At 45.0% G+C, this 17926-nt stretch overlaps 1 protein-coding gene across 9 annotated transcripts in view; it reads right to left on the bottom strand.

Moving 5' to 3' along the window:
* Positions 1-12773: 12773 nt before the first annotated feature.
* The window catches only part of Slain2 (SLAIN motif family, member 2), a 78485-nt gene continuing 73332 nt past the window's right edge, over positions 12774-17926 (bottom strand). For all 9 annotated transcript variants that reach the window (XM_087582990.1, XM_087582987.1, XM_087582992.1 and 6 more), the window contains 2 exon segments: positions 16749-17064; positions 12774-15573 (listed from right to left, as the gene is read on the bottom strand). In XM_087582990.1, coding sequence (XP_087439116.1) covers positions 15507-15573; positions 16749-17064 — 383 coding nt within the window. In that variant the 3' untranslated portion in view covers positions 12774-15506.

The following is a 17926-nucleotide window of genomic DNA, read 5'->3' on the forward strand; positions in this document are numbered from 1 at the left end:
CCTTCGTCCCAGGCATTGTGGACCGGGTGGCTTGGTAGCTACCTTGCAGAGTGAGGGAGGAAAACAGGAGGGGAAGGCAAAGGCTCTTGCTGGAGAGCTTGTGTCTATAGAGAGATCCTAAGATGAACTTGTATTCACCAAAGATTATCTGTATAACCTTATCTAGAACACCGTTGGTTTGTTCTATGTTAACTGGACATAAGCTGAGTTATTCAGGAAGAGAACAGACCCCAGTTGAGAAAATGTCCCCAGCCAATTGACTCTGGACAGTCTCTGGGGCCGGGGCTGGTGCCACCCCTGGGAAGGCGCTCGTGAATTGTCAAAGAAAGCAGGCTGAGGAACCCGGGAAGAACAGACCAGTAAGCAGCACCTTCTGTGGCCTCCTCATTAGTTTCTGCCTCCAGGTTCCTGATGTGCTTGAGTCCCAGCCCTGACTTCTTTTAGTGATGGACTGTTATACCTGGACACATAATCAAAATAAACCCTTCGCTCCCCAAATTGTGGTTGGCTATGGTATTTATCAGCGCATTAGAAACTCTAAGACAACACACAACTGAAGGGCTCCAAACTCAACACTCCCTTACATTTTTTAGCCTCTATCTTTATTTTACGTACATGGTCATTCTACCTGTATATATGTCTGTACACCATATGCTTGCACTGCCTACAGGGGCCAAAGGAAGGTATTGGATCCCCAGGAGGACAGGAGTTACACAAGTTGGGAGCCGTGTGGTTAGTGCTGGGAACTGAACCCAGGTCTTCTGGAAGGGCTTAACCACTGAACCATCTCCCCAGTCCTTTCATGCCTTCCCTCTTAACCTTTAAACACCAGTAAAAAATACGTATGAAGCTTGCAAGGAAGGCATCGATCCAAGACTGGCTTGGGGGACCCTGGTCTTCCTAGGGTAAACGTCTAACAAGATTCATGAAGCACAGCAGCTGCTAATTTAGGACATAGCTAATGACAATTAGGCTATAACTGCCCCCAATTGGCCTGTCACACTCTAAGTACAGCTGTGAGGAGAGACTCCAGGGTGGCAATGCCTCAGACATAGTGAGAGCCTTTATCTCTGAGCAAATGGCTCCAGGGAGAAACATTGACAGCAGTCCCCAGGAGATCCCTGTCACAATTCTCCTCCCCATTATCCCGCCATTTTCTAAGCTGCTTGACGTCGTTGGTACAAGTCCTCGGCATTTCTTGAAGATTTTATAGAAGTTCATCCTTTACCTGTCATGCTCTGTTGTTCGGATCCAATAAAGAAATAATTCATCCCGATCTGAGACCTTAGAAGCAGGGAACATGTAGCATCTCATTCCCCTTGCTCTGGTGTTTCTGTGACAGTTTGTATGCCCCTCCCTTTAGCCCTGCCAGACTGCCCTGCAGTGGTCAACTGTTCCTCAAGTGGCCATCAGTTTCATACACTGAAACTCACCAAAACACAGACGTTTAACCTAGACGTAAGTAACAAACCCTCACGTTGGGGCAAATACTGATTAAAATACTGGCAGTCTGGCAACTAACAGGCTATAAAGACCTGATGTGCATGCAGTGACCTGGCCCCTGTGATACCCAGCACCAGCCAGGCCTGCATCCCTGGCAATTTCTTAACCCCCTTCCTCTCACGGTATCGGATGGCTCCCAGTGGTTTCTGGGTATAGTTAGGGACTTAACCTGGGTACTCCAGCCATATTTTTTCCTCTACAATTTCAGCTGAAAATGTGTTTAGAAAGGCTGTGCTCTGTGGTTGGGAGTAGTAGATGCGATCACAAGGTCTTTCAACAGGAAATGTCATCAAAAAGTGCCGGGGGGTTGGAGAGATGACTCAGCGGTTAAGAGCACTGACTGCTCTTCCAGAGGTCCTGAGTTCAATTCCCAGCAACCACATGGTGGCTCACAAGCATCTGCAATGGGATCTGATGCCCTCTTCTGGTGTGTCTGAAGATAGCTACAGTGTACTTACATATAATAAATAAATAAGTAAATCTTTAAAAAAAAATGCCCTGCCAACCCTTTTCTGCCGTGATAGGCCAGGGCTAAGGGCTAAGCATCCGAGGGTTAGGAGGATTCTACTCAAGTTTATCCCTGAATAATTCCACCATTCAAAATAGCTCAGTGAGGAGAACAATGTCAAGTGACAAATCTAGGGTCCTTACCACTCTTCAGAGCCATCTGTTGAGATGTCCCCCTGCTTGTCTGAGTGGTCACTTAGAACTCCATAATTCAAGTGTGTCCAGGAAGTCACACTTGTGACTTTGAATGGCCTTGCTGTTGACCCATGGGCTCTATCCTTAAGGCTCTAATTGGCAGTGACAGAGCCAGTCAGAGCCTGGGATAGTACAAATGCCTTTAGATGGCCCGATTTTCCGAGCATCTGCCATCCTAAGTGAATTACTATGCTGGCCCACGGAATTTATTAACCTTTGCTGTGATTCCGATTGGAAGTTTGCCAAGAAGACCAAGTCTCAACACATCTGACTACATCTGCACTTTCAAGGGTTAAACACAAATTCAGCCAAACTGAATCACGATATGCTAATTGGTACCAAGCTCTTCAGAAATAATGCATTGTTTTGAAGTCTCTTAAGTTGGAGACCACATCAACTATGTCTCCTATGCTTTCCTTGAAGTCTTTAAGAGAGTTACAAAATCATGGAACATTTTGCCATTTTGTAAACTCCTGATGGGCATGGTGGTTTCTTTTTAAATGAAGACATTTGTAAAAGGCAGAATCAGAAGCTGCTAGGTACATGAATTAAGTTGCTACTTTTTTTGGCCAGAGTTTGAGTTGAAGGGAGACTTATGTCGTCAAGACCAATCCTGCTGCTTTGCTGTGTAGTCACGGTTTCTCCCAAGGCACCTGGCTTGGCCAGGCCCATGGCTCTAAGGATCCCCCCTGCATCCCAGTCTTAATGTTTTAAGAGCGGAAGTGCATTTATCACCCACAGGAAGCCCACCGAGTGTCTTCCAGAGTAGTATGTGGAATTCTTCTTTTTAAGGGAAAGACCCGTGAATCTAGCTCCCATTCTCCCTTCTAGTTATCCAACTCTAGGGATGTGAAAAGGACAGCACAGGGAAGACCATCCTACCACTTCTCACCTTTGAGTGGCAGGTCATCCCTTACCTGGATACCACATTCTACTGGCCGAATGTGACAATTTCAGTGGCTACTGGGATCACCTGGTCCCAGCTTCTCAGAGCTGCTTCCGAGAGTCTCTTCCTAACTTCAGTTTTTTGTTTTTTGTTGTTGGTGATGGTAGTGGTGGTACTGGGGTGTGTACACGCACGTGTGTGTGCATGTATATGTGTATATATGTCTGTGTGTATGTGTATACATATCTCTGTGTATGTACATGTATGTGTGTGTGCATCTATATGTGCGTATGTGCATATGTATCTGTGTATGTATGTATGTGTATGTATGTATGTGTGTATGTGTATGTATGTGTGTATGTGTATGTATGTATGTGTGTGTGTGCTGGGTATGTATGTGTGTGTGTGCCTTACACGTGCACTCTGATGTATTTAGCGGTGAAAGTCCCAAGCAACATAAATAAGAAAGATATTCTCTTCCTCGAATCAGATTGGCTGTGTCCCTTTTACTCCATTATCTCTTCAGCTCCCCTCATCAGTAAAGGAACATATGGATATTTCTTTCATTTGTAGTAGATTGGGGCTACCCTGACATAGGTCGTGTCTCCCCATGTCTGCTCTTCGCAGGCAGACTGTGGGCCTTGCTTGTCGCCTTTACCTCAGGACAAGTGCTCAGCAGAGACTGACTTCCTTGGCACAAGCTGGGCTTGCCACTTTCATCCTTTTCTTTGACTGGTTCAGACGCCCAGTCCCACCCCCAAACTGATATGGCATGCCCCTGGGTCTTTTCAGTTCTTCATTGCTTCCCATTTGATCTGGAGTGTGTTTTATTAAGTAGTTTTTCACTCCACGGAAAAGGTTGATTTGGAAAACCACGTAGCCGCCATTAATGAAAACCGATTCGGTCATATGAAATGTCATGGCATACAAACCTTCTCCTACTTGCAATGTCCCAGTCCAACTAGCCCTGGAGCAGAGGATCTCAGGCCTACATGTTAGATCTGGATTTCATCATTGTCTCTGCCAGTAGTCAAGACATTTTCTCAGACCGGCTCCCAGATGCTCCAGCCTCTGCCATCACCACACGAAAATCCAATTGTGAGCCTGTTCTGGCTGGAAGTGGCCACTGGACCAGAGCTGCTTTCCTGAGGGCTGCATCCAGAAGGGGGTGTGGCATTTGCAGAGGACGATGAAAGGGAGTGGTGGAGGGCCAAGTTGGGACCCGGATGGAGAGTCTACTCCCAATAGGTCATGGTGCCCAGGATAACCTTGAGGGCCTACATGGCAGCAGCTGGACGGGATTTGTGAGCATCAGGTGGAATTAGGAGCTGAAATTTCATCGCAGAAGCCTGAGGTTTCTTAGAGGGAGAAATAAGTGGGGGAGAAGCAGGAGGGGCTGGTTAGAAGAGCAGGGCACAGGCTTGCACGTGACTTAGGAGCATCACACAGTGGAGAGCTCTGAACCAGAGGACTGAGCTGGGCTGAACACCTTTGATGAGAGCCGGGATTTGCTGGGCCAGAAATGTTCATTTTTATTACTCTCCTGGCCACACTTCTCATTGGCCAACCACCCCCGCCCCCTTTCTGTTATCTACCCATGTAAGTATCCTCTCTGCCTGTAGATCTAGACATGACACGGTTTCCAGTAACTAGTATTCTAGCGCCATCTTCTTTGAGAAGAGTCCCAATTTTGCTGCAAACCAAAGAGAGCTGCAAGACAGCTTCCTTACCTTTGTTTGGAACAAGCTTTCCTTTAGTCAAATGACTGCCCATTTCCCATGACTCACAGCCCCTCTCTTTTCCTTGTACAGAGAGAATGTGCATGACCAGATATAAGCAAACTGTTAAAGCCATATTCCTGATATGTTTGTCACGGCCCAGGCTCTTGGCTACAACTTGGCCAAGGACTTGGCAGGTCTTAAAAATTCAGCCCAGTGTCTTTATCCCAAAGCATCTTGTTCTGAGCGTGAACTGATTGGTTCTCTAGTTGTTGGGTGCTTCCCCAAGGCACCACAGAAGAATCATGAGCTCGGCACACGGGGCCCTTGACTCTACAACTGTTGCTGTCTGAAGAACATTTCCAGAATGGAACAGTACAAGTTCAGAAGGCCCATGGCGGGTCCCCCAAGAAACTGAAAGCCTTCTCCATATGGAATGCCAAGGCGCTTGGAACAAAGTATTGTTTTCTTGGGCCTGGAGAGATGGCTCAGTGGTTGAGAGCACTAACTGCTCTGGTGGTGCTGGGTTCAATTCGCAGCAACCACATGGTGGCTCACAACTATCTGTAATGGGAGCCGATGCCCTCTTCTAACTTGTATTAAGACAGAGCTGGGGTCTAAGTCCAAAGGCTGGCACTCAAGTTCAAAGCCTGGTATTCAAGTGTGAGGGCCGGTGCTCAAGTGTGAGGGCAGGCAGTTAGTGTTTCTTCTTTCTCAGGGAGTTTGGTCAAGTTCTGGTCTGCTCTTGAATCAAGGACATGAGGCTGATCCACACTGGGGACATGAGGACAGTCTGCTCTACTGAAAGTCTCATGTTTAACTGCACCTGGAATACTTCCACAGAAACATCCAGAACACTGCGACTTCCTATCTGACATTACACCACATAGGAGCTGCCTCCTAACAGCCCAGCAAACGGCAAGGAAAGAAGAGGTGGTTTTAACCTCTCCAAGGGAGCTTTCTTTACAAAGCTACCCTCCCCACCTTGAATTGTTTCCTATCAGCTTCTTGGGAGTTTTCAGTAAACGATTAGGGAATAAGAACAGAAGAGAGGGGTCGGGGATTTAGCTCAGTGGTAGAGCGCTTGCCTAGGAAGCGCAAGGCCCTGGGTTCGGTCCCCAGCTCCGAAAAAAAAAAAAAAAAAAAAAAAGAACCAAAAAAAAAAAAAAAAAAAGAACAGAAGAGAGGGGAAGATGGCACTGTGGGCAAAGGTGCTGGCTGCCGAATCGGATGACCTCAGCTCCATCCCTGGGCACACACAGAAGGAGGAAGGAGAGAACTGACGGCAGGAAGCTGTCTCACAACCTCGGCTCATGCTGGCCTCAGGACTAGCTGTATGATCCCGTGCAAGCTCCTTAATCTTTTCCTGCCTCAGTTTCCTCACAAGTGAGGTGGAGGAGGGATGGCAGCTCCCTCTGCTTGGAGGGAGTTGGGCAGATAGTCGAGACACACCAGCCCGTGCTGTTGTAACAGCTGCCAAATGTCAGCGCTTTAAGACGACAGAGGTGCTATCTGTGCCTGTGGGTGTCCTCGTTCAAGCCCAGGAAAGGGGGACTCCATCACCTGTGATGGTCGTTTCCTCAGGGGAGAGAGGGGATACTGAGGGGTCGTATGGCAGCTCTTAATGGTTCTTGGCTCTGCATTTCATTTCTGCTCCTTTGTGCATTGGCTAGGGATAGTGAATCCTACCTTCCTCCTGGAGGCAGGCAGAACTGGGGTCCTTCTAGTGAGCACCACAAACCCTGATCCCTCAAGTTACAGAGGAGCAATCTGTGGTTCTCCGCATGGAGCGGAGCCAACTGAAGTGGAGTAAGTGATTCTTGCAGAAGGGATAGGAAAAGGCTGGGGGGGGGGGGGGAGCTGTGCCTAGGGACAGTGGGGTTTAGATCCTGGGGCAGAAATGAGAGGTATTTATGAGTTGGGGTTCTGAGAGTGAGAGAGGGGTGTCACTTTTCAGTGTCCTTTAAATTTAGTTCTTTTTATTCCATTGGCCTACAGGGCTAAGATAGACCTCAAGATGGCCCACACTTGTGAGGCTCCAAGCCTGAAATCGGCTTCCAGGACTGTTACCGGAAATAGGAAAAATGCAAATAGGGACCTGGACTCTGCCCTGACATCTTCTCTGTGTGCCATCTGTGGAACGGGCTCTAACATCAAATCGCTTTTATTAGAAGCCGTGGCTATCGCTCAGTAATAGCATCAGCTTGCCTAGCACGCACAAGCCCATAGTTTGATCTGCAGGCTCGTGTTTAAATATATGTGCCCGATTCAATCGTGTGCTTCTCTATGGACTTAGCAGGCTTCTTAGTGTTGCTCATGGCTCCAGAAGAAATTAAATACAAGTTAGGTTCTGTTCTTCTTTCTTTCTTTTTTTTTTTTTTTTTTTGGTTCTTTTTTTCGGAGCTGGGGACCGAACCCAGGGCCTTGAGCTTCCTAGGTAAGCGCTCTACCACTGAGCCAAATCCCCAACCCCGGGTTCTGTTCTTATTTATCATTCTTTTCTTTGCCAGGCATGGTGTCATACACCTTTAATTCCAGCCCTTGGGAGGCACAGGCAGGAAATGTATGCCCCTGCACCACCTGTGGGACGGCAGAGAACAGAACAGTCTGGATTGGAATTACAGACAGTTGAGAGCTGCCATGTAGGTGCTGGGAATTGAACCCGGGTCCTAAGAACAGCAGCCTTGCTCTTAACTCTTGAGCCAGTTCTTCAGGCACAAGAAGAGTGGTTGTTGCTTGTTTGTTTTAGAGAAACGGTTTCTCTGTGGAACTCACTTTTCAGACTAGGCTGGCCTTGAACTCACAGAGATCTGCCTGCCTCTGGCTCCAGGGTGCTGGGATTAAAGGCATGTGCCACCTCTGCCTGGCTGTTGGTCATTTTTATTAACTAAATTTCATTTTTATAATACTAAATTTGCTTTTCTTGTTCCAAGATTCTGCCCAAAGCACTACGTTTGCTCATCGTGTGGCCTCACTTTATTTTGACTAATATGAAAATATCACGCTGACTCATTTGTACAGACAAACGAATCTGAATTCAAAGCAAGTAGAGAGACTGGGAATTTAAATATTCTGAGAGCAAGCAAGATTGCCCCCTAGTGTCCAACATGGATAACAGCATCCTAAAGAGCTCCCTGAAGAATGAAGACAATTGGATATTGTGTATAAAAACGTCAAAATGGGGCCAAGCTTGGTGCTGCCCACTTTTAACTCCAGCACATGGGACGTAGAAGCTGGAGACCTCAGTGAGTTCGAGGCCAGATTTTTCTACATGGGAAGCTCCAAGATAACCAGGACTACAGAGACCCTGTCTCAAAAACAATAAATAAATAAATAAATAAATAAATAAATAAATAAATAAATAAAATAGAAGAGCAAAGTGGATTGTCACATATTCCTTCCCCCTACTCCTTTTAAAGACAATATTTATTAATAATCACACCGAGGGCTACTTAAGAAGAGTAAGCTCTCCTCTCTTCTCCAACCCAATGGAGGCACTGGTTTTAGAGCAACCCCTTCGGCGCCCGGAGCACACCAGGCTGAGGGATAAATGCACTTGCTGTTAACTGAGCATCACGACTAGAAACAAGTGAGAGTGGCTGGCAGTGGGTTCTTCTCTCCCTTAAAGAATTAAAGAGGCCCACTCAGAGTGGGCACCATGACTCTAGGGCTTTGGACCTTATTTGGTTTTAGGGAGTCCTGCTCGGTGATTCCCCTCCCTCCACATTTCTCTTGGTGTAAAGTTGTCTGTGTGCCCCTTCCAGAACAGGGCTCGGGCCTATGTCAGAGACTGGTGGTTGGGCTGGGACAAGAATGGGTGCCCCTCTCCTTTGTGTAATGACAGGTACAGACTTCACACACACACAGGCAAAGGGAAATGGGTTCTGTTTCAGCAAAATACAAATTTACTGCAGGAGAATTACTTTCTATCACTGGGGCAGAAAACACAGACACGGTGCAAATTGGGATCCTGTTCCCCCTTCTCCCATCCAGAGGTGCACAGCATCACAACTTCTGAATGGAGTGAAAGCACAGAGGAACACAGGCCATGGTGTTCATGGAGGACAGAGTCCTCATGGTCGTTTTGGCACACCTGGCTGTCTTCGGACTGCGCTCTGCTGGACAGCCGTTCGATGGCCACTGTCACCCTAATCCCCTGTGCCGTGTAGTCTAATAGTCCTGGGCTGGCTACCAGTGTTGGGGTGTGGGTGTCTTTAGAAGGCCACAACTCTGCTTCTCATGTTTCCCTCACTAATACAAGAATCTGATATTACATATTTTCTCAGTCAGTTTAATTTCCCTCAAACTCTGCTTTTATACTTTAACTTTTGTGCAATTTGAAGTATTTTCTGGTTTGGCTATTGATCCCTAGACTATATCTAATTGATGTTTTAAATTTTCCAGATATTTGTTCTTTCCAGGTACTTTTCCATAGTTGACTTCCGCTTTCATATCTTATGGCCAGAGAACATACATTGTATGATTTCAATACTTTGAACTGCATTGGCTTTATGCCCTAGCACGCGACCTCTGGTGAAGAGCCCCCTTGCACTGATGTTACAGTAACTGCCCTCAAGACTGTAAATTCCGTCAACTGGATTGTTTTTTGAGAATATCATACATTCTTAGGTCATTGTATGTCAGGTAATTTTAGATTAAATTGCTGGGCTCTCTCAGGTCTGGTGTCTGAATGTGTAGTTTAATGGAGAAGCTTGAAGCTTGTTTAATTAGAAACAGGAAAAAGATGGCTTGGTGTGGTGAGCTCCTGGGAGACAGAAGCAAGTGGCTCTCTCTGAGTCCACTCTGGTCTACACTGAGAGTTCTAGGCCAGTCAGGAGACTGTCTCAAAACATTAACAAAAACAGAAACATCAAAACAAAAAGAGGGATTGTTCCCTATCTGCCTTCTCTGGGCTTCCCTCTTGCCTCATAAAGGCTTCTCCCCAGCCCTTTCCTCTGGACAGAAATATCATACCCCTTGGAATTGATGCCCCATCACGACTACTGCATAACTCTGGCCATTCTCAAGAGAGAGAACAAATGGAAAACCGGTCCCTTCCCCCTCCCCTGTCCAGGAGAGCAGGGCTCCCACCCACTGTAGCTCATGCCCTACTTCCCTTCAAGGCTTTTGTGGAGGGCTCTCCCACAGCCACCAGACTCGCCAGCTTCATAGCACCAAAGATGGGGCTGCGGCAGGTGAGTGACGCTCTTGAGCTCATCGATGAGGAGAGGAGAAATGGAAGTCTCTCCTCTGTGGATTGACTCCCTTCTCCAATCAGCTTTTATTTCCCGTGTTCCCAGTTGCCTTTTGTCCAGCAAATTTCACCCAGTGGGGTTTTGGTGGTCTGGTAGAAATCCAAAGTGCCATTATTTTTCAGAGTCCTCAATCGGAAGCAATTGCCTTTATTAGACAGGGCAGACGAGTGCATTTACACAATGGCATGTAAAAGCTGTGAGAACAAGCAAACCCCGGTGGCTCTGGCAACACGGGTGAACCTTTTTTTGTTAAGTGGCTGAATGTGAAAGAAAACCATTTTTGGCCTTCAATCAAGGAGAAAATACCAATTGTATGGCTTCACTTGAGGCTTAAAACTCTATTATTAGTGTCAGGTGTGAGGACAGCGGCTACTTGGGGGACGAAGTGAGCGCTGTCAGACTTTCTGGGTGGTGGGGCCTCTCATCTGAAAGGTGTTTGTAGTGAGAATTCTTACAGAACACTGACTACCTTCACTTTTCTGAACATACTTTATGCATCCACTTGAAAGCCATTTGAAAAATGATTTTGATTTTGATTGCAACATCTGAGCGGAAACTGGCCCAGGGTCTGAGGGAGGTTTAGGAGAACACTGAGGTGCTGGCCTCATGAACAGTGAGTGCACCTAGGGCACCATGCAAGTGCTTCTGCAGGACAACTTTGGCCGCATGAACATCAAGATCTGAGTTTAATCCCACATAAAAAGCTGCAGCATGAGCTTGAAATCCTAGCACCAGGGAGGTGGGGACAGGAAGATCCCCGGGATTGGTTGACCACCCAGTGTAGCTCAGTCAGCAAGCTCCATCTTTAGTGAGAGACCTTGTCTCAAAAAATAAGGTGAAGGGTGAAGACATCTTACAGACAGACGGACAGACACAGATTTTTGTTATAGAACTGCCACTGTATTCAATACTGTCAACCCATGGCTTGGAGCCTGGGCTGGGGTTAAATCAAGCTTCAATAAAAGGTTAGGAATACAAGCATCACGTTAGAATCTGTATAGTTCCTGGAAGCACGTTCGTCTCACCAGAAGTCTACGTAACTCACTGCAGTCTTCCACGATTCCGGAGCCAGAGGGTAAACTGGCAACTCCAGACAGAAAACAGCCTCAGATTTCCAAGGTGGAACTGAATAGCAATGTAATTGATTTTCCTTTTGGATTCACCCTATTCTTCTAATTGCTATAACAAGTGTAAGAGCTAATCAATGTTTAACAATAAACGCAGCCTATGTGAGTGTCTCAGAGACTGTGTGTGTGCAAAGCAGCACACTAAACTCTCCAGGGCAGCGAGTGACCTCCTCTGTGGATGCAAGTGCTGCGTGCCTTCAGAGTTTTAAATGAGAAGAATGAGTCTTTCTACCCTTCGACTTCATATTTTATAATCATGTTCGGTAAACGCTTCAACACTGACTTCTGAATTGTAGAACTGTGAGGAATCATTTGTCTTCATACTTACTGCTTTCTGCTTATTTCCTAAAGCAACGGGTATATATTAAACATTAATATTCAAATAGTAAACAATTTTTATTGTGACCTGTTCATTAATGGATCACAAATTATTAATACTTGACAATTATACATATTGAGGACTTGGGGTATGTTTTGATGCATGTTAATAATTTAGCACAGTACTTAACATTTTTACAACTTTCTTGTGGTGAGAATATTTAAAATAGCTTTAGTTATTTGGAGACATACATTACTTCCTCCTGTCAGAACAGCAGAGTTTAGGCCCCCTTCGCTATAATTTGATAAGTGTTGACTAATCTTTCCTAAGGTGACTTCGAGTAGATGAGAACTGGTTTGAATTCATATGTAGTTCACATAGTCTAAAGTAAGTTGTAGTAAATCTGGCTGAGTAAAATCTGTCTTATTTAGCTCACCTAGATTTCTACCTAGGGCTGTCTGAAATTACAGACTGCTCCTTAGCTGTGCAGTCTCCGCTAACACTTACCCTGCCTTTTCCTTTCAGAGACAGCACCACAGGATACGGTGCAGCCTGGCCCTGAACTCACACTGCTGCTTCAGTGTTAGGATGGCAGGAGTGATAGATGCCTGGCTCTGGAATAAGCAGTATCACAGCAAGTGTTTCACTAGAGACACACACGGCTTTGACACACTTCTCATTCAGGACTGACCTAAGTATGCTGACAATATCATTCAAGCTGTTCTTAAGGTCTTCAGCTGTCCTGAGAGGATTCCAAGATGGGGTTTCAGTTGTGTGTCATCATCAGTAAGGGGCAGGTGCCAGCATCTTCTACAGAACAAGCAGAGCTCAGTGACGAGCAGAGGTCTCAGTTGCTCCATCCATAAGAGTCACACGATCATGTAAAAGAATCATGTGGCTTAAGAATGCACGGGGGCTCCTTGGTGGAAACTCCTTTAGGGAGCTCCTTTAGGTAACACCTCCTGTTTTACTGATGCTTTTTCTAGCTACAAATCAATTCAGAGTAGAAGAAAACCTCCGAGCACAAACCAAGTGTGAAGTTACCTGCAATCGCTCCACATGACTCAACTACGGAACAAGGAGAGGGACTATAGTGACCCAACCCAGCTCTGGGTCGGGGTCTGAGGGGCAGCAAGACTCGGGTCTGTGTGTGTTTAAAAAACCAACTGAGAGAGCTATGAAGACCAGCTGTAGGGAATGGGGTTGGGGGAGAGAAGAACTCTTGCATATCCAGAAATTAATAAAACACTTGGAAAATAAATGTAGATTTAATAATAAACATCATGGTCAGGCTGTTTATTAAGGAGGCAACCACATATTACAAGTGCAGCTATAGAAATGTTTGCAAATCAAACTTCATGTGCTCTAAGGACCATGCATCATCTGTCAAAGCTGGGCATCTGTACAGTGAGTTACGTCGATCTGAACATACACAGTCTAGATCATCCTAGAGTTGTACAAATATCTGGGGACACATATGTATTTAATTTTCTTTGCTTTCAAAAAAATTTTTATATCTATATATAAAAGTGATGTTCTGAGATAATTTAAAAAAGTATCTGACAATTATGAATGGTCCCCAGTTTTACAAAATGTGATTTCCAGGGTATGAAAACTGAGAAAAGTCAACTCTTCACAGAGTTTTGTACAAACAAGTTTTGTAGAAAAATGATTCAGCAAATGCTTGAGTTAAGAATATTTATATTTTTCCAATTCTTTACACTTTTATTAACACACTTACAAAAAATAACATCCAAACACTGAGAAAATTAAATAACTTTGGAAGCAGAGGTCATAGTTTCTGCTGACATACAAGTGACAATTCTGGGCTGTTGGCACAAAATAATCAACATTTATGACCCTACTACTATATATCAAACATAAGTTAAAATCATAGGCACTAGTTCATCAAATCCACATTTCTTCTGTACGACTAACCACAGTAAATCCTTAGATTTTCCCAAACAGAAAAACTGGCAATACACAAAGGCTTTCTAGTAAAAAGGCAATTTTTCTCTTTAGGAAACTAAAAGCCAATAATAATCTGTGGTAGTGCAGCAGCAGCTGAAATAATATCACCAAACTCAGATCCAAAATACATTTTTAAACAAGTGATGAAATAGTTTAATTAAAAAAAAATAGATATTTGTTCTGATGCAGCCATTTAAAAACAATGTTAAATAACCTGAATGTTCCTTTTGAAACTGATTATCTAACTTAAAAATGTGATAGATGGTTCATTAAAGGTTCTTTTAAATTATTAGATTGCAGCATTTATTATTTCCAACCGTCACACTGAACAGAGACCTGCTTGCTGTGTGCACGTGAGGCTCTGCAGAGACCGAGGCTGCTCTCTGGCTCTCAGCAGGCCAAAGCACGCGCTCCGTCTTTCTGGAAGAAACAGCTGTTCTCAGTCCAGCATCATGGATGACGGGGCACCTGACGGGGCAGCCTCCTTCCCTCACATCCCTTCAATGTCTTCCACCCTATACTACAGGTCTGGCACTCGTGCTGTCTGCGCTCCATGTCTCCCTGCTGGGCCAGCGTCAGCCATGGCAGACGGGGTCTCTGTTATCATCAAATCGATGCTTTCCTGAGCAGGAAACTTCCCTTCCCTTCCTCTCTGTATTTCTACGTGCACTTTATAGAACATCCTCTACTTACAGGAAACGAGTTCAAATACCCCGCCTCTATGTGACCCAACTGCCAATATTTAAAACTGTATTAAGTATTTAAAAAACAGACCTCATTATAAAAAATGAGAAGTCAGCTCGAGTTATAGTTTGATAATAATCTGAAAAACCAAACAGCTAATTCCAAGGGTTATATACACACATATGCCATTTAAAGAGCAAGTATTTAGCAAAGTAGAGTTGGATGCTTTGTAACCAAACAATGAAAACGCTGATATAAGGCAGAATCTAAGTTAAAGGGACAGGGTTTTAAAAAGGGACTTCATACAGTCATTCAGTTTGGAGTGGACTGACTACCACATAACAGACCGCGCTGCCGCTTACGAGCAGCAGTACAGCTGCCATCACAGAGATGTTTACAGTTAGTGCATAGATTTCCCTCCTCTTGGATATGGTTCTACTCCAGGCTCTAAGTTCTGAGGTGTTGCTTTGTCAAGGACAAAGACACGTAACTGTTCTTTGACATCATAGAAACCTGGTGTGGAAACAGCTCTTTCAGCTCTGTGACAGACAGAAACCAGCATGTGAGTAAGTTGGCTTCAACAGCAAAGGCCATCTGTCCTGAGCCAGGAACTGTAAAGTTAGAAAGAGAGTGAGCCCTTCTGGCATCAAAAACAGGTACACAGAAGTCTGAGATGTAGGGCGGTGGGCGTGCACTGTGACACCATCTGCACGTGGCTATGTGAGCTATGTTTAAAAGCTAAGAGCCTTTTCCCACGGAGTCTGCAAAAGTAATGTATAAAACCTTCCTAAACACAGGTAGTAGCACGTTTTGAGTCTTTAGCTCAGGTCTGTCCTTTCTCTCTCCCAATCTTTATAATTTACTGTATCCTGAAGGACTAAGAAAACAGTCTAATTAGTCAGAATATTAGTTCTTGTTAACACAGTATTTATTGATACTATTTGTACAGTAAAGTAGGTTGAACGTGAGGTTTTGGATAGCCTAAGTTCACCATCTTCCCATGTACACAGGTTCTCTCTTTACAAATGGGCATTCTCTTTGGCATCCAGTAGGTATTTGCCCAGATATTGGCCTCTGTCAAATAATAAAATGAACCGTGCTTCAAGTGAACAAAACTAGGCGACCCCATGGAGAGTGACTGCATGACTACCAAACACATCTGATGTCACGTGGCATTAAAGTGCTGCTTCCTCGTCTCCGTCACTTGTGCTATTAAGACAGAGAGGCTGGGAGTGTGCAAACCCAAGAGTCTCACTGAAGAGTCTGCATATAAAAGTTGGTTTCAGCTTGGTGAAGGGGTGTCCATGAAGCTGTGGACGTCTGTATCCTTGTCTCTGCTGGTCAGTAACAGCCGTCTTTCCAACTGTCATCTTTCATGCTACCATAGGTTTTAGGAGCTGGCAATGATCTGAAATCAAAGAATTTTATGACCTTTTATGTCTGCACAGACTGTTTGATTTGTTACAGGTCTTCATTATTCTTCAGGTGGTACAGTGTCCCACAGTGTCCCATGAGGGTTATTTTAGGGAATTACTAAGCTCTGAACATTTCCTTGCTTGACAAGTTTACAACTTTCCAATGCCACTCCACACAGATGAGTCCTGTAACCCATTTCTGTAATTGTGCCTGTGGAGTTAGAACAAGAGGAAAACAAAGGTCCAAACACACAGCCAGCCAATCTATTGCTCTGTAGGGCGAGAGGATGAGTGCGACAGTGCAGGCCCAGTGTCCCCACCACAGACCGGCATGCACTGTGGGGCACTGGGTGAAGAAAATGTTTGAAGACAGACAAACTTGTAACTGACACTCTTACTAGTTCTCTGTCCTCAGGGAAATTGCTTTATTTCACTAAACTTCAACACACTCCTCTGAAAAGTAGAGTACTTACTGCTGTGACAATGAGACACAGTAAGAAGTGCACGGCACACAAAGCCACCGTGTTCTCCTACCAAGTCTGGAAATGTGAAACATCGTATGAAGATGTACAGGCATACACGGTTTGAGTACAAGATTGGGACTTCTCTTTTTTAAGAAAAGAAAGTTTAGTTATAGCTGACATCTAAACTTCCTGATAGTGCAAATCCCCTTCCTGAAGGGTAGAGATCATGTAGGTATGGTTCATGACCTCCTTGGGATCAGAATTATTTCGAGATTAAACAACAAAATGGGCCCAGAATCTCTGGAGTAGAAGGTGGAGCTCTACAATTCTGAGTTGCACCAGTTTAAACAGCATCTACTCAGGGAGCAGCAAGTACTTTCTAAATCCCCGGGTGCTTATCTTATGTTTATTGTTGTTCTCAAAATGAACAACTATCACAACCAATTCAAGAGTCTTTAATCACTCTGTCCAGAAGCTTCCTGAGCTGCTTCATCGTGCTAGGCATTTGAGCAAACCTGAACTAAGGTTGCATGATATCCAAATGAAGACTTTTTCAGAACAAGGAGGTAATGCTTTGCTTAAACTGTGCTAATGTGGGGGGGACCCACCCTAGCTCTCCACACTCACAACTGAATGCAGACAGGACTGAGACAGGCTGCTCCCTTTCACAGACTCACTGTGCTGAGGCCAACATTTACGCTTACCTTCGAACAGGCTGCACAAGCTTGCTGCGAGGCACTGGTATGCCCCCCGCAGAAGGGGCGCTAGGCCGGGGCAGGCCACTTCTCATTGCAGCTGTCCCTGCAGGTCTGGTTAGAGTGGCACTGTTGATATTGCTGGAAGGGTTTGCCGGGGCTGTGTTCTGCACCACGGGAGGCCCAGGTGAGGAGGTGGTTTGTGTGAACTGTGTAGTTTCTTGGCTACCAGAACCAGAGCCATGGTTACTAAACGCTTTCACTGGTTGCCGAAGAGCCAATGGAGATGGTGCTGCAGGGGAGCGGAACTTGCCTGGAGAAGGTACTGTATGCAGAACAGCAAAGGAAAACCAGTGTTTTCTGAGGGATCCAAGTACAGCGAAACCACTGTTTCATTACCCATGATGACTGAGCATTAGAATATCTATATTATGAGCCTCAAATAAAGGACCTGTTTGGGCTAATAGAAAAAAGGTTACCTTAGAGGGTGACAAACTGTCTTCGAAGAAGTACATTAATCAGGGTAACCTGGATACCCCAAGAATAAGGGGGTAGGGCACAGTACAGGGACCAGCAAGATGGCTCAGTGGTAAAAGATGCATGCTACATATTCTTAGAAACCCAAGTTCAATCCAAGAAACCAACATAGAGGAAGGACTTGACGGTGTCCTATGACCTCCATGTATGCTGTGGCACACAAACGATCCCCACTATACCATTGCTTCCATGTGCATATGCACATATAACACAGTAACAAGTAACTTCAGTAATCATCACAGGATTACATCTCACTGTAGTAACTAAGAGAGGTCACTCGAGAACATTCTAAAGGTAGAAGTGAGGGTTGTATATCCATGTGCATAAAAACCCAATGACTAGGGGCTGGGGATTTAGCTCAGTGGTAGAGCGCTTGCCTAGGAAGCGCAAGGCCCTGGGTTCGGTCCCCAGCTCCGAAAAAAAGAACCAAAAAAAAAAAAAAAAAAAAAAAACCCAATGACTAGATGACTAGAGTCTTAAAGCCACATACCATAGTGTAACTACAAGTCAGGAACTAACAGTTACTACTATTTTAAAAGTCAGCCCGAGAGGCACTGAGATAATTCAGTACAAAGTAGTGCTTGCTACATACTTGTGACAACCTAAACTAATCCCTGAAATCCATGGCAAAAGGAGACAATTCCTGAACG

This window comes from Rattus norvegicus, chromosome 14, assembly GCF_021556685.1.
Source record: "Rattus norvegicus strain SHRSP/BbbUtx chromosome 14, alternate assembly SHRSP_T2T, whole genome shotgun sequence".
Taxonomy (NCBI): domain Eukaryota; kingdom Metazoa; phylum Chordata; class Mammalia; order Rodentia; family Muridae; genus Rattus; species Rattus norvegicus.